At 32.2% G+C, this 14,508-nt stretch overlaps 1 protein-coding gene across 1 annotated transcript; it reads right to left on the reverse strand.

The window, feature by feature from the left end:
• Positions 1-46: 46 nt before the first annotated feature.
• LOC122720420 (transcription initiation factor IIA subunit 2) lies at positions 47-1,392 on the reverse strand. Its single transcript, XM_043947143.1, has 5 exons — positions 1,346-1,392; positions 888-1,228; positions 522-626; positions 288-417; positions 47-138 (listed from the first exon to the last, which is right to left on the reverse strand). Exons 2-5 carry the CDS (start codon positions 957-959, stop codon positions 107-109), a joined length of 339 nt encoding a protein of 112 aa, XP_043803078.1. The 5' UTR covers positions 960-1,228; positions 1,346-1,392; the 3' UTR covers positions 47-106.
• Positions 1,393-14,508: the final 13,116 nt, after the last annotated feature.

Here is a 14,508-nt window from a genome sequence, read left to right on the forward strand (position 1 = left end):
ATATATTATATATATACTTTGTTTTGATTATCTATTATGAAATTTCTTTATAATTAATATTTTTTTTATTTATAATATAATAATATATTCAAATATGTAAATGATGTTATCGCTTTGCTGCTGCATCTCCATCCAATGCTGTAATATAAAAATTCAATAATTATCATACTTTATATAATACTTTATATAATACTTTTTAGAAATAACTAATTTTTTTTTTAATATAGACATTTGTAAACAATTAATTAGATAATTATAAAAATAAGATTTCTTTATTAATTACTTACTTTTTCCATCACAAGCAACAATTTTAACTTTATCTACTATTGCAACTTCTTGAACTTCACGAAATTCAACATCATTAAGCATAAAAGTCCATACATTATCACAAAATCTATAAGTATTTAATTTACCAGCCTAAAAAATTTAAATAATTAGTAATATTTATAAAAAATATGTATAAAAAATTTAAATAATTATAATAATTATTATTTACAAATTACAATTATATCAATATTTACCTTAAATGTAAGTCGTGATTTAACTCTGGTTGCAAGTGCTTGATTTATTGCTTTATCAAATTGTAATAGTACTTTAATTGCTAATTGAGGTGTAATTTGTCCATACTATAACATTATACGAGTTGAATTTATTAGATTATATATATATTTAACTTATAATTAAAAAATTCTATTAAAAATTCATATTAAAATTAAAATTTATTGTTTATTTTAAATTTAAAATTATGACATTGTGTGAAGATATAATATATCAATGAAAACTTTTTTTTTAAATGAAATGTATATAATAAATTCTACAATAATAATAGAAATAAGATTGATTAAGATTGATTGACAATCTTAACCTCAATATATTTTTACACTTACTTGAATCAATTCATCCAGGCTTTCTTGTAATGTATTACCTAATGTTGTGTTTCGATATAATTGATAAGACATTGTCCTTAATATATAATAGGTACAATATTAAAATAAATTAAGCTTTGATAATGCAACAGTAAACCTCATGCGTAACGAAAATAGGAAACGATATTTGTTGATTAACTGTTGTTAGATAAAATTGTGCATTACTTGAACAAAATTTGTATAAATGAATTCGTAATAGTAGAAAATGATATTGCCGATTGCAATAGATTTAAATTTAAGATAAAATTTGTTGTTTCCTTCAAATCTTATACTATTATAATCATATCAAAACTATATTTATGCTAAAAACAATTTTATTTATCATTAAATTAGTATTTTAAAATATTAGAAAAAGATGTATAATATATCGTTTGATAGAAGAAACTATTAATGATAATTTATTTATTCAATAAACTTACTTAACTTTTCCTTTTTATATATAATTTTGAAAATTTTTATATAAAAGAATATTTAGAAATTTATATTTTAACTATATAGTTTTTAGTACAAGTATAGTAATAATGGCATAGACAATATACAAAATAGATATAACATGCAATGTTTTTTCGTGTTTAAAGAATTTAGGGCATAGATATATGAATCTCTAGATATAAGTCCCTAGATATAAAATTCTTTTAGATTATATCGAAAATTACTTGATCCTCTTACCATTTTCATGTCACATACAACATTATCGGTTCAATACAGAAAACGATTGTAGCGTTAATAGCGACTGGAATTAAAACCTTCATTATTTTACATTTAGAATTAAAAAAAACTTATTATATTTTATAAAAATCTTATTATTATATTATACTTATTAATATACTCATTAATTATTTATTATATTTATATATGCTTATTTTAAACTTATTAAAAAAAATTTATTTAAATTATTTTATTTAAAAAATATAATGTATTAGTCACAGATAAAATTCATCTATGATGTAAAATGTGAATCTATTTGATACTTCGTCTATGGTAATATATGTATATATTGTAAATATATATATATATGAAATAATACTGCACGATAATCGAAAATGTTTCATATTTTTTAAAATATAAAATTATTTTGAAAAAAACATTATATTAATAATTATCTATTAAAATAAAGTAATAAATTTACTTTGTTTGATAATATAATTTATGATAAGTTATATATTTAATTAGTGAAATGTTGTATAATTTCGAATAATATTTTTTGAATGTATAATATTTACATGTTATTATATATGTAGATATAAAAAAATTCAAGAATAACATTTCTAGTGAAAATATAAAGTAAAGATTATGAACACAATAAAGTAGTATAAGACTATCCTCCAGTCATATATGCAACACGTATACCTTGTGAATGTTTAATAATGCTTAATCTGAAGATGGTCAATATGGTAGGTAACTGTAACATCAACGTGGCTTGCCATTGCTTATCCCGCGAACTTTCCAAGTAGACACGTGGTGCAATGTGCAACACTGCGGCAGTTCGTTACAGCTCCCCACCATTTTCTGCGCAGACAAATCAAAATTTAGAGAGCAATTTTAAAACTTCTGTGAAATTCAAGTTATAACGGTAACACGGTTATGTTGGCAATGATATATCAATTAATGTGACATCTATTTTTGTGTTTAAAAATAAGAAAATATTTGAACATTTAAAGTGAATATTTTTTATGATTGTTTTATTTTTACATGTGAAATATATTAATGAAATTTAAAGAATGCTATAATATTGTTTTTGATGTATTAAATGTATACATGCTTATTAATTTTGAGTTTATTATGTTCATAAGTGATGATTAATAATCGAATCTGGAACTTAATTGAAAAATAAAGAAAGTAATATAAAAAAAGTTTATTAAAAGTTCATAATGGTATGTTAATAATTTATAGTGAAAATTTATATTGAAAATATAAATTGTATAATAAATACTGATTGTAAAAAATGTCAATGATATGTAAGATTCATATGCTAACATAGATTTTATATTTTAGGCGCTATACAAAAAACTACATTAAATTATAAATCAAGAGCAAATATATTTATCTTTCTTCGAATTGAAATTCTATTTTGGTAAGTTTTTTTGCTTCTACATATATAATTATTTTATGTATTTTTTAAAAATTTATTTTTAAACAATCTGATGAATTAAATCTGATGAATTGTTTTATTTTTCTAAAATAAATTTATCAAGTTATTAAATCAAGTCAAGTTGATTAAATTATTAAATAATATAATTTAAAAAGCATGTTGGATATATATTTTAAAAATATGTTTTTGACAAAATACATATTTTTAACAGTTATAAGATTCGTTTTTTATTTGATTTTTTTTTACGAGATTTCTCTCGTATACTTTTCTTAAAAAATTAATTATAGAAAATGATATGTAAAATCTATATTGTTCTTTAAATTCTTGCAATGAAACAAAATATTATTTGAATTCTTGCAATTCTTAAATTCTTTGCAATGAAACAAAATATTATTTGAATTATTTAATATTTTAAATACATTAAAATCGCAATATAAGCGTAAGTTAAATTTTTGCATAACAAATATAAATTATTATATTTTTTATAAAATTTTTATTTTATTGTCAGAAAATTATGTCACTGGACTTAAGATTAATACGATCATTCATGTCTTAGCATCTTCATATAGAAAGAAATCTTTGTCATCACAAGGTCTTTTGTATCGTGCAACTTTTATTAGATAGGTTTTTCTTTGGCTTTCATAATTTCTCAGATATTATGATAAAAGTAATTCAGTTTCTTAACTTAAAAAATTTAAAAATTTTTACTCTTTTCTACTTATAATATGAATCATTATTAAAAATTTTTGTTAGGAAATTGAATATTACAAATTATGTATTAGATAGAAAACAATTTTTGCTATTACTGATGTCATTGTGACATTGTTGAATATATTCTGATATGATTGTTATTTTTGTTATTTTTTTATTCAAATTTCGAATTGTTATTATTTTTGATAATGTCGATATTTCCTTTATAGTTACATTATTTTTCTCTCTGTGCTGTTAAGTAATTTCACCAGAATTTAAATTAATAAATATATTTATTCTCAAATGGAGCTAATATCAATAAAGTTTTTACAAGTTATAAATTATAAGTTATTAATATTAATAAAATTTTTTACAAAATAATAAGTTTCGTAATAAAATAAATAAAATTTTGCAATTTATATATGATATTAGTAATACATATTTATATATTTATAAACAATTCTATTATAATTCTATAAGCCCTAATTTGTAATTTATAAATACATTAAATTGATAAATTATTATGCAATATAACATATTGATGGTAATAATTGCATGCATCAATTGTTTAGAATTAGTTTCTCATGTTCATGATTATTCATGTCTTTAAGAATTGATAAATTATGGTAATAATGATTGAATTAGTTTTAGATTGTATATATTTTATAATATATATATATATATATATGTTTATATGATATAGAATGTTTTATATAATATATATAAACAAGTGCATTAGTATAGTATAGTAGTACATTTCATTATTTTTATTATTATTATAACTAACATTTTTAATATTCAAGCGGTTTGATGATATCATGACAAATTTTATAACAGCGAATTAAACTAGATGAATTATAAAAGATAATAGATGTAATTACAAAAATGTGTCATTAATTTTTTTTATTCTTATTCGATCAATAATATGACACAAAAGTTTCTATTTAATAAATAAGAATAAGTTCACTTTATTAATTCAGATAAGCAGGTATATACGAGAGGGGAAGTCTTTATTACTATCCAGCAAGTTTAGATACCCAAGTAATTGCGGGTGAAAACTTCAGCGCGCATGTAAAACTTTTCTTGGTATACCGAAAGAAGCAGAAAGTCTCTTGAGGTGGAAATGAATAGATAGTTTTCATGAATTTAGTTCACGAAAATTGTATCTCATCTCTTTACGAGTTTTACATTCCTTCAGATTTATTATTACCGCATCACTTGAAAACGTATCATAAGATTCAAATGATTCTTTGAGCATTCTTTGTATTTGATTCAATTAAAGGTGTGAAATTTTTAATCCTGATCGCTTTTCAGTCGTATAAAAGGTGTTGATCAAAGGTATGAAAAGAGTACTCGACTTTGATAGAATCTTCAGTAATATCGCAATATATTAATAGAAGTTATTTAAATGTTCCCTCGCAAATGGTCGTTTATATCTCTCTGTGTATACTGCATCGATTGAACTCTTCAGCGATTCAAATTGTTGATCGTTGATATTCGAATAAACCATCGACACGTACCAATCAGTCTTTCTCGCGCACACACAATTACCCACCATGTCGAGATTTCACGGGTTGAAGCGAAGTCAATTAAGTCGATATAAACTGTAACGAATGGTAACAATGGAAATAAAGAAACGAGTCGGACAAGAAGATCAAAATGTAGCTAACAGGATACAACAGGAAGAAAATCGTAGTAGCTTTTGCGCAAATGAGATTAAAAAAAAAACTAATAAAGAAAGCTTAACAGATTTTATGGTAATAAAATTTTTGAAAATAATAATAAAATTATAGAACTTACGAAATAAGCATGAATATCAAGCTATTTATCCTTCTCTAAAGTTCGTATCCATCTGTAAAGAATAGGACAGAAAAAAAAATGAAATGCAGAAAGAAACAGAGATTTTAAAGGATAGAGGAAACGAGAGAAGATAAGGTCGCGAAATACACAATGGAAGATGCGTATAGTAGGATTCGAGGTCCGGTTTGTTGGAGGAGGACATTGAACGGAACAAGTTGGCCATGCGATAAAACGAGATACTCTCATCGATCGGATTTCACTGTGTAGGAGTGCAATGAAAAGCATCTTTAAGAGTAGTATAGCGCGTCTCGAAGAGGGGTTGAGGTTGGTTCGGGGTGATGGTGGGTTGTAGAGAACGCACGGTACGGGGAAGATTCCACGAGACTATTTATATAGCTTGCCATCTAGAAAGTTTGCAAGAACAATTTATTACGGATATACGTACCATTTAGAGACGCCAAAGTTATTATGACAGAGAACTTTATCTGTGATAAAGGGGAAATGGGGGGGTAGACTTCGTTATTCAATCGATGGAAGTTGAAAGTGCTGGATATAATAGCAGAGGGAACGAAAGAGTCTTTTCTTCTTTTGCGAATCTGATGAAACTGTTTTCTATATATAAATTTAGATAAGTCTATTGCAGCGTGAGCAGTCTATTTAAATCGATTCTTTTAAAAGGCCCAGAATATGTTACATTAAAGTGAACTTTTTATTTGAAACAAAATTTTGATAACTTAACTTAAAACATCTTAGAAATTTTCAATCAAGTCTCGTCTTCGATAAAAAGAGAACAAGATTCGAATTCTGCACTGGAAAACTCTTTTTTTTTTTGGCATTTATTATTATTATATAGAGCTATATCACATGATATGCTTATTCTTTGTAAGTCATAATTTAATTAGTCTTATTCTCATTTTAATATCGAAACGATTTTCATTTTATCAAAATAACAACATATTTTTGAAAATACTATTAAAAAGAATCTAATTAATTTAATTATATATGAAAAAAAATCGAAAGATGAGAACAAATTTTATCGTGAAAAATATGAAGATATTTTTCAAATTCATATCACGTCTCTTTAGAAATAACTCGTACTACTTTCTATAAATTTATCAAATATAGAAAATATGTATTTCTCATTGAAAGGGTGAAAAATGATAGCACTTTTCTTATCCCTTTGTGGATCAGAAAAGTAGAAATAGTTTATTATTTTACATTGTACAAGAACAAAGACGCAACACGATTTCCTTTAATTGCAAAGAAATTAAATTGCAGACGCGTCGTCGGATAAACATTGTCGAAATAATAATCTTTCGATTTTTTTTTTTGTTGAATCAAAATCGTGCCCCGAATAGCTTCGTATCCGTCGAAAATTGTATCGAATACCGACGATTATCGAAAAACGATACGACTGGCAACGTTTCTTATAGAAGAAACGAAATCCGCGAAGACAGTGAAAGATGTACAAGTACGGGAAATGATCGTGTAAGAAATGAGGATATCCACTTGTTACGTTGCAGAAACTTGAACGGTTTGTCCCCGTGATATGAGGATAAGGAGGCTAGCTAAGTTGGAAACGCGACTAGTGGGACGGAGACGGAAGTCGGTAGGAAAGGAAAATGGGAATATCCGTATGTCGAAAGAGATAAGTGAAACGACGATTGAGCTCGGTGGGAAAGAGAAAAAGGCACGACGATGAGCGTCGCCGTTGCCAGGGCAATGAATCGCAGATTGACGCAGGCGTCACGACGTCCGGCCACGCGCACACCCCGTTTTCTCTTCCCTTCCACCCTTGTCGAAGCGTGCCACTGCTTAAGGCATGCACACTACAATAGACGTTTTCTCGTTCGACGCAGTCGGTTGGACTTATGAGATTTACCGCATTATGATTCACATGTAAAATTTTTCTGACGTGGAAAGTGTTGGTTCGCTGCTTTTCAGGGATTCTTCGATCCGTGTGACGTATTTGGAAAAGTTTTTTCTATCTTTTTTGAGCATCGATGAATATCGTGGAGTCAGATCAAATCATATTCCGTGCTACTCAAAGATTAGGATCGCATAAATTTTTGATTATTTTTATTCCATGAAATTATTTTTATTCCATTTTGAAAATGATAATTTTTATTATCGGATATTCTTATCGAATATTTTTTTTTTTTTATAAGAAATTTTTTCAATTGCAATAAAATTTGATATCAGTTTCTACGAAAATGTTTCAGTTAAAAATTCTCAGGAGCATCAAGTTTAATTTGAATCGATTAATTTTTTCGTGCAAAGTTTTATCAAGTTGCGAGGAAAGATTTCGCATCGATTTTTATTTGATTATATTTCGTTTATTATACAATTATGATAATACATTTACATCTAGTGTATTACACGGCTATAATAGCGCATTAACATCCGCAATACGATCTAATCTGTGTTCGTGAATGCGTTAAATTTGCTGCATACGTCGAAAATTTACGTTGATCAAACGCCTTGCCTTGTGTACACGCGTCTGATAAATCACTGTCGTAGTTATATTAATGTCTGATTCAACGCGACCTACTGCCTGAAAGTAAAATCTATATCGTTCGGTTTACGAGATGGCAACGCTATACGAACTCAGGAAATTATGTCGACCGTACATTCGACAACGTCCCAACCCATTTGTAATCAAAAAAATTGCAAAACGATTTTCAAGCGTTCGTATAAAAAGTGCAGGCACGAATTAAGCTGGCTCGTCGTCGAGTTTCTGAATCGGTACTTAACACGATGGTTTCATCGCTTTGCCTGAAGTTCGGTCCATTTATGCGCGAACAGAGAGAGGCGGTGAAAAAGAGAAAGAAAAGGGTACAGAGGGTGGTGGAAAAAGAGAGAGAGAGAGAGAGAGAGAGAGAGAGAGAGAGAGAGAGAGAGAGAGATGAGGTGTTGTAGCGTTAGCGAATATTCGTGAGAATATACTTTAGACTGTAACGCGCATTCCCAGGACAAGAAACGAACGGGCAAGTTAGCAAGCGAAAGGGGATAAAGATAGAAAAGATCCGCGCGCGCGGAATATAGCGTATGTCGTCGCGACAGCGTCGACGTTGTCTGTGCCTCTCTGGTGGGGAGCTGGAAAAGTTGTGTGAAACTTGAAGGAGAACTAGAGAAGGAAGCGTGGGATATATGAAGGAAAGAGAAACACCGGTGTCCAACCGGGGAGAATTGGAATGAAAGGAGGGATGGATCTGGTGGTGGTGAAACATCGTAGATGTGTAGAGAATCTCGTTGTCAGTGTTGGTAAACGTCGAAAAGACGAAGGTAACGGCACGGTGGATGTCGGTGGTGGTAGAGTAGCGATAGTGTTGGTATCGTTGGCGGTAGTGGTGGTGGTGATGGTGGTGGTGGCAGCGTGTCCCGACGCCGGGAAAGTTTCGCTGAGAAGCGCGCGGAGTGCGAGAACGCGGCGCGAGCAAGATAGGTGAACGGAGAAAGAGGACAAGAGTGAGAACGCATTTCAGGAAGCGGGAGAGCAAAGGGGATGGAGAATGAGAGTGAGTTTGGAGCGAGTCCGGAGGACGGCAACACGGTGCGGGCAAGGTTTTCGTCTCCAGTTCCCGCTAAGCGGCCGATTGGATTGGAACGAGTTGGCTGTATACGCGGTTACACACGCGGGGTAACGTCCAGGTAGCGTGCGCGGTATAACGGTGGTTGTTATAGCGCGAAAGAACACACGCGGTACGCGCTACCGACCGAACGGACCGGCCCGTGCTAGCGTGTGTGACCGACCGAGCGCTGCCGGTAATAACGAGCGTAATGGAGTACTATAGTAGTAGTGGGGGATTCTTGCACGAGTTACGCGTGCTGCTACCGCGGTACTCGAGTTCACGCGTGGCACTACGGCCGCAGAAGACCACGAACGAGCGAGGTCGTCGGAGCGCAGACTGCGTCCTTCTTTTCCTTCCTACTTCCTATCCTCTTTCACCTCTTACACCCTCCAACTTCTCCACCTCCACCTCCTACATCTTCTCTCGGCCTCCTCTTTCTCTTGCTTTTCCTTCGCCAACTCCTACTCTCCCTATTTTATCTCTCTCTTTCTCGTATTCTCTACCCCTAGTGAGATATTGATTTCCCTTAGCTGACTCCCACGAGGGCAAGCGGCAGGCAACCAGGTACGGCTACCTCCGCAAATAGACAACCTCCGACAATGAGAAGGGAATCATCGCATGTATCGAGAGTATGCATTTTCCAAGTTTCAGCGGTTCAACATTCCTGCCGTCGAAAATGATCCGGTTCGACACTTCCTCGCCTCGAACGGTTGTCGCGCTCTTTATACCGCTCTCGAACGATGCCGCGCTCTTCTCTACTACGTTTGCCACGTGTAACTCACTAACTTCGCATAACTTCTATCTTAGATGCAGAAAATTAGAGGAAATTCGTATCGCTGATTGAAACTGCAAACATATATAATCTAACAATAAAGTTATCAAAATGCAAAGATTTTTTTGATATCTTGATTGATTTCTCTATATATATCAAACAACGTATATATATATATATATACGTAATATTTTTTAAACAATAAAATAACTTTTATCGCAATTTAAATTAGTAAATCTACGATTTTTTTACGTCGTCTCAATGTCTTGTTATTCGATTCTTGTTTGTCTGACCATATACGATCTTCTACTACTTATTACCATCTCTTTCCCGCGAGTTTATCGATATTTCGTTGCGCAATTGATTTAGTATCGAATGGATGATTGAGGTTGAATTGCAAGCCCCAAAAAGATAATAATCTTTTTTGTTGCGCGGTTAGTTCGCTCGAAAGTAAATACTTTTCTCTCACGGATGGTCACCGTTCGGAAATTCGTAAGTGCTCTAAGAAACTTTTGCGAAGTAATCCGCCATCTTGGTTCCTGCGCATTGCTGGCCGCTGGATTCACGAGTGACTTGAAACTTTTTTATTTACCGCGTTCATGCTTACACACAGAGACAAAGAGGGTTGGAGAGGGGAACTGTTTCCCCTACTCAACTCTGGATGGGGTGTACGTATCTGTCAACCCCCACTCGGCTCGTGCCGCCTGCCGCTTTCCAGCAAAGTTTTCCCGAGATCCAGGAAACTACGAGCGATGCGGGGTGAAAGAGGGGTAGAAGTCTGTATGAAGGGAGGGGAGAAGCGAGACCGCTTTCTAGTAGCGTGCGCTCACGGGGATCCCTTTTCACCGAATTCTAACCTAGTAACGAGTTTGCTCCGTCGGTAACGCCGGACGCGTGCCAGCGATAAACGTGTCGCGTGTTACGGTGACAGTGGGATGAGTAAAGTGCTATAGAACATAGGATACTATCTATCGCTACGATCATGGTTATCAACGTGCTGGATTTTTTTCCCCGCAGGAAGGCCATGTGCGTAATTTAAGGAAACGAGTGGCGCGAGATAAGAAAGAAAACGTGAAACAAAACGAGAACATTTATGCATTTTTCCACAATGATCCTCTGTGAAATATTCGGTCACATCATGAACTATTTTTTTATATCGGTGTTCGTGATTATTTGCTCTAACCAACGATGGACACGCTGATATTATGTTACGAAAGTGTTTCGGATTAATAAGGGTTGCTGGATCGTGACAATCAGTTTTCATCAAATAAATCATGTACGTATTTATTATGTAGTGGTGTTATAAATAAGGACAATTGATTATTTCAATGTAGAAGATTCGCCTCTATTTAAAAAAATTGTAAATTATACTACTATCATGTTGATATCACAAAGAAAACCCATTCAAACTTTTGCGCGGTAATTCGAAACTGTCTATATAGACTTGTCTGTTAAACGATTTTACGATCGTTTATCGGCTTGTCTCTGATCTATTGCCGCAGATTGGATTCCAATAGGTAGATAAAAGGAGAAAAATCGTTCTCTAATCTGCTCGATTCGTCGCGAATATCCTGACGATACTGCGTTTCTCTCCTCTCCGGGGACGGAATAGGTCAGCTGATCATTTACTAGGCACTATATAACGTTGCTTGTTGTGAGAGTATCAACGCTTTTGATTATCGGGATTCTGTGCGCGCAGACTCAATGTGAGATTAATCCTCTGTGAGCTCACCCCTTCCACTATGAACTTACCAATACACGCCGGTCGCACGTTCGAAAGTTTCGTGAGCGTCGAAAAGTTTTGCGCTCCTGTAGTTGCGCGGATTTGATCGAGAACCGGAGAACTTTGTGCTTACACACCGGAACAATTGTTTCTTCTTGCGCATTATCATACGAGTATTTACATAAGATGTGCGACTGTATTTGCTTAGCCGACTTTTAAGTTTTATTAGTTTAATTATACCGCAACGCGTAAATATAATTAAGAAAACTATATTCATGCTTTTTTGTTACGATGCTTCTACATTGAATCGTATACACGAAGAAAGAGAAATTTTGTTGACTTTTTGTGATTTAATTCATAAATACTTTTCATTCCATAAATTGGAATCTAATTATTTTTTTTTTTTTTTTATTAAATCTATATTTCGAAAGTTAATAATGATTTACCAGAAATGAAGTACTAGGGATAAATCCGAACCAACGGATTTCGAAAAGAATGAACTGAAGCACGAGATATCGGGCATTAAACTTGACATCGTGTTCTCGGGACTATACGAAATATTGTACCAGTCTGGTAATTGTTAAAAATCTATGTCATACCGGAAGAATGACAAAGCGTTCCTTGTATACGAGCCAAAATGATTTTGAGGAAAAAACCGGCGCGAATTACGCTCAGTAATTTTTCTGAAAAAGAACTCGCATACTCCTGCGGGCATGAAACATCATGTTTTCAATTTAACAAAATTGGAGAAGCCATACGTATAAAATGTTCACTATCCTCCTTTCTTCATTATGAATGAACATAAAACAGTGGTTATTCAGTACAAAATGTCTTCTCTAAAGTCTGACACGCTGCTATTCCAACCGTGATGAAAAGAGATACCGCGCATAAGAAGTTCTTTCAATCTTTTCGCCCGCTTTGAGCCGCGTTAAATAATAATTTATCAACGGCCGCGTTGATACATTCCGCGTTGATAATAACGTCCAACGATTATTCGATTATTCGAATAACATACCTCGTATCTGTCGGATTATCTATCATCGAACGAAACAATGGAAAAAACCCGAACTTTTTCTCTATCTTTAACGCGTTATATGATATCCTGTCCCCGTTTAGTAGCACCTGGGATGCAGTCCGATGCATGAAAAAGTAGAGAGGCACTAATTAAGCCGCTATCATTACGGTTCCGCGGTGTAATTCCGCGTTGTTGGCATTGTGCTTCGAATTCCGCCAAGTGGCTGTTGGCCGGGGGCTTTTGGAATCCTCCGGAGCGTGGTCCATGGCCTTTCAACTCCAATTCCACGCGCGTGCGTCTCATCGTCGAGGTTCACGTCGTCGTCAACGACATCGTCGTAGTCCAGGATGTTTCCTGTTGTTTCGTCGCTGCGCCTCACAAGACCCCGGCTACAGGTTAACCTGATATTTCGTCGTTGTTACTTCCTTTTCCATACGCGCGAATATTGCCCAGAGAGGCAGCCCCATTGCTTTGCATCCTTTTTCTTCGATGCTCCGAAAGAGTAAACTTTTAAGATTAACAATTAAAAGATTTGTAAAGAAGGAATTCGTTAATTGTATCCAAATGTGCTGGCATACATCTATCAGCGGATGATGCTTTTTTTAAGAAAGTTGTTATTGATATTTTTGTCGTGTAAGATGCAAGGAAATAACAATTTTCTCTTATTTTTCGCGAAAAGAAACGAAATGTTATGTGAATAATGATTTCAATTTGTATTGTTTTAATTTATATTATATATTTTCTTTCTTGGATTTGTATGATAGATGGCAGTTTGATAAAGTTTAACGAAAGATTTGGTAGAAATTATCGTGTGAATCATGTTTGATTCTCGATATTTTTTCATTCTTGCGAATAAAGTACGACATGCAATTTTTAACGTTATAATTTTCTTCTGTTTACTCTGTTTCATTTACCAACGAGTGAAACGCAGCGTGAATTTCGACGCTTTTACGTATTTTTACAACAAACATTGCAGAAAATATGCTACGTAGTATTTGAGATACGATGCATTTATTAAGTCTAACATACTTGTTTAATTTATTATATTTGCAAAAATAATGCCGTCGATATATCGAATTCATTATTAATTTGAATAATATTTCGGTTAACAATATAAATAACAATGTAAAAATAACATAAAAATAATTAAACGTAATAGTTATAATAATATTCATATAATGTAAGAGCAAACATATTTTTAGATTGTTGTAAACATGTAAATCTCTTGCAAAGAGGAAATCAAGAGTTCTCCAAACATAATTTCATACCATTCGTAACTTTGCAGCGAATAGCTTTTCTGTAACTTTGATACTAAATAAAAATTGGATAAGAAATTGCTGACCTGTGTCAAAGTTCGTATATAGAACTTATTTGATGCTTCGACTTCTTCCAAACTCTTATATCGAAAGCACGTTTACCAAAGACTCACCGAATGAATAATAGTAACGAAAGTTAAGATCATGTCAGTTTGATCAATATATTTTTTCACGAGACCAATCACAAATCTAAGTATTTTTTAATATCTATTCTATTCGTTAGCTTTTGTTTTTTTTCGATATTAAATAATTTGTTTTTTGAATTGAAATGTTTACTTATTAATCACAAGTTGAATTAGTTACTAATATAGTTGGACATGAATTAATTAAAAATCGCAGTTGATTTAATCGGTTGATGAAATTAATTATTAATCTATAATTATAAATGTTGATCGTCGTCATCGAAATCTCTTAAAAAAATTAATTATCAATTATCTAACTCAATCAAAATAAATTTTTAATTAATATACAAGTATTGTACGATAACGGAATTGTGTCAATGACCGAAGCAAATTGAAATTAAATCTGAGGACAGATACAAATATTAATTTCACATCAGGAGAATTTTCGTGGTTAATCATTAATCTAATTGACGATTAAAT

The sequence above is a fragment of the Apis laboriosa genome, unplaced genomic scaffold, assembly GCF_014066325.1.
Source record: "Apis laboriosa isolate Shangri-la unplaced genomic scaffold, ASM1406632v1 scaffold12_cov154, whole genome shotgun sequence".
NCBI classification, from domain to species: Eukaryota; Metazoa; Arthropoda; class Insecta; order Hymenoptera; family Apidae; genus Apis; species Apis laboriosa.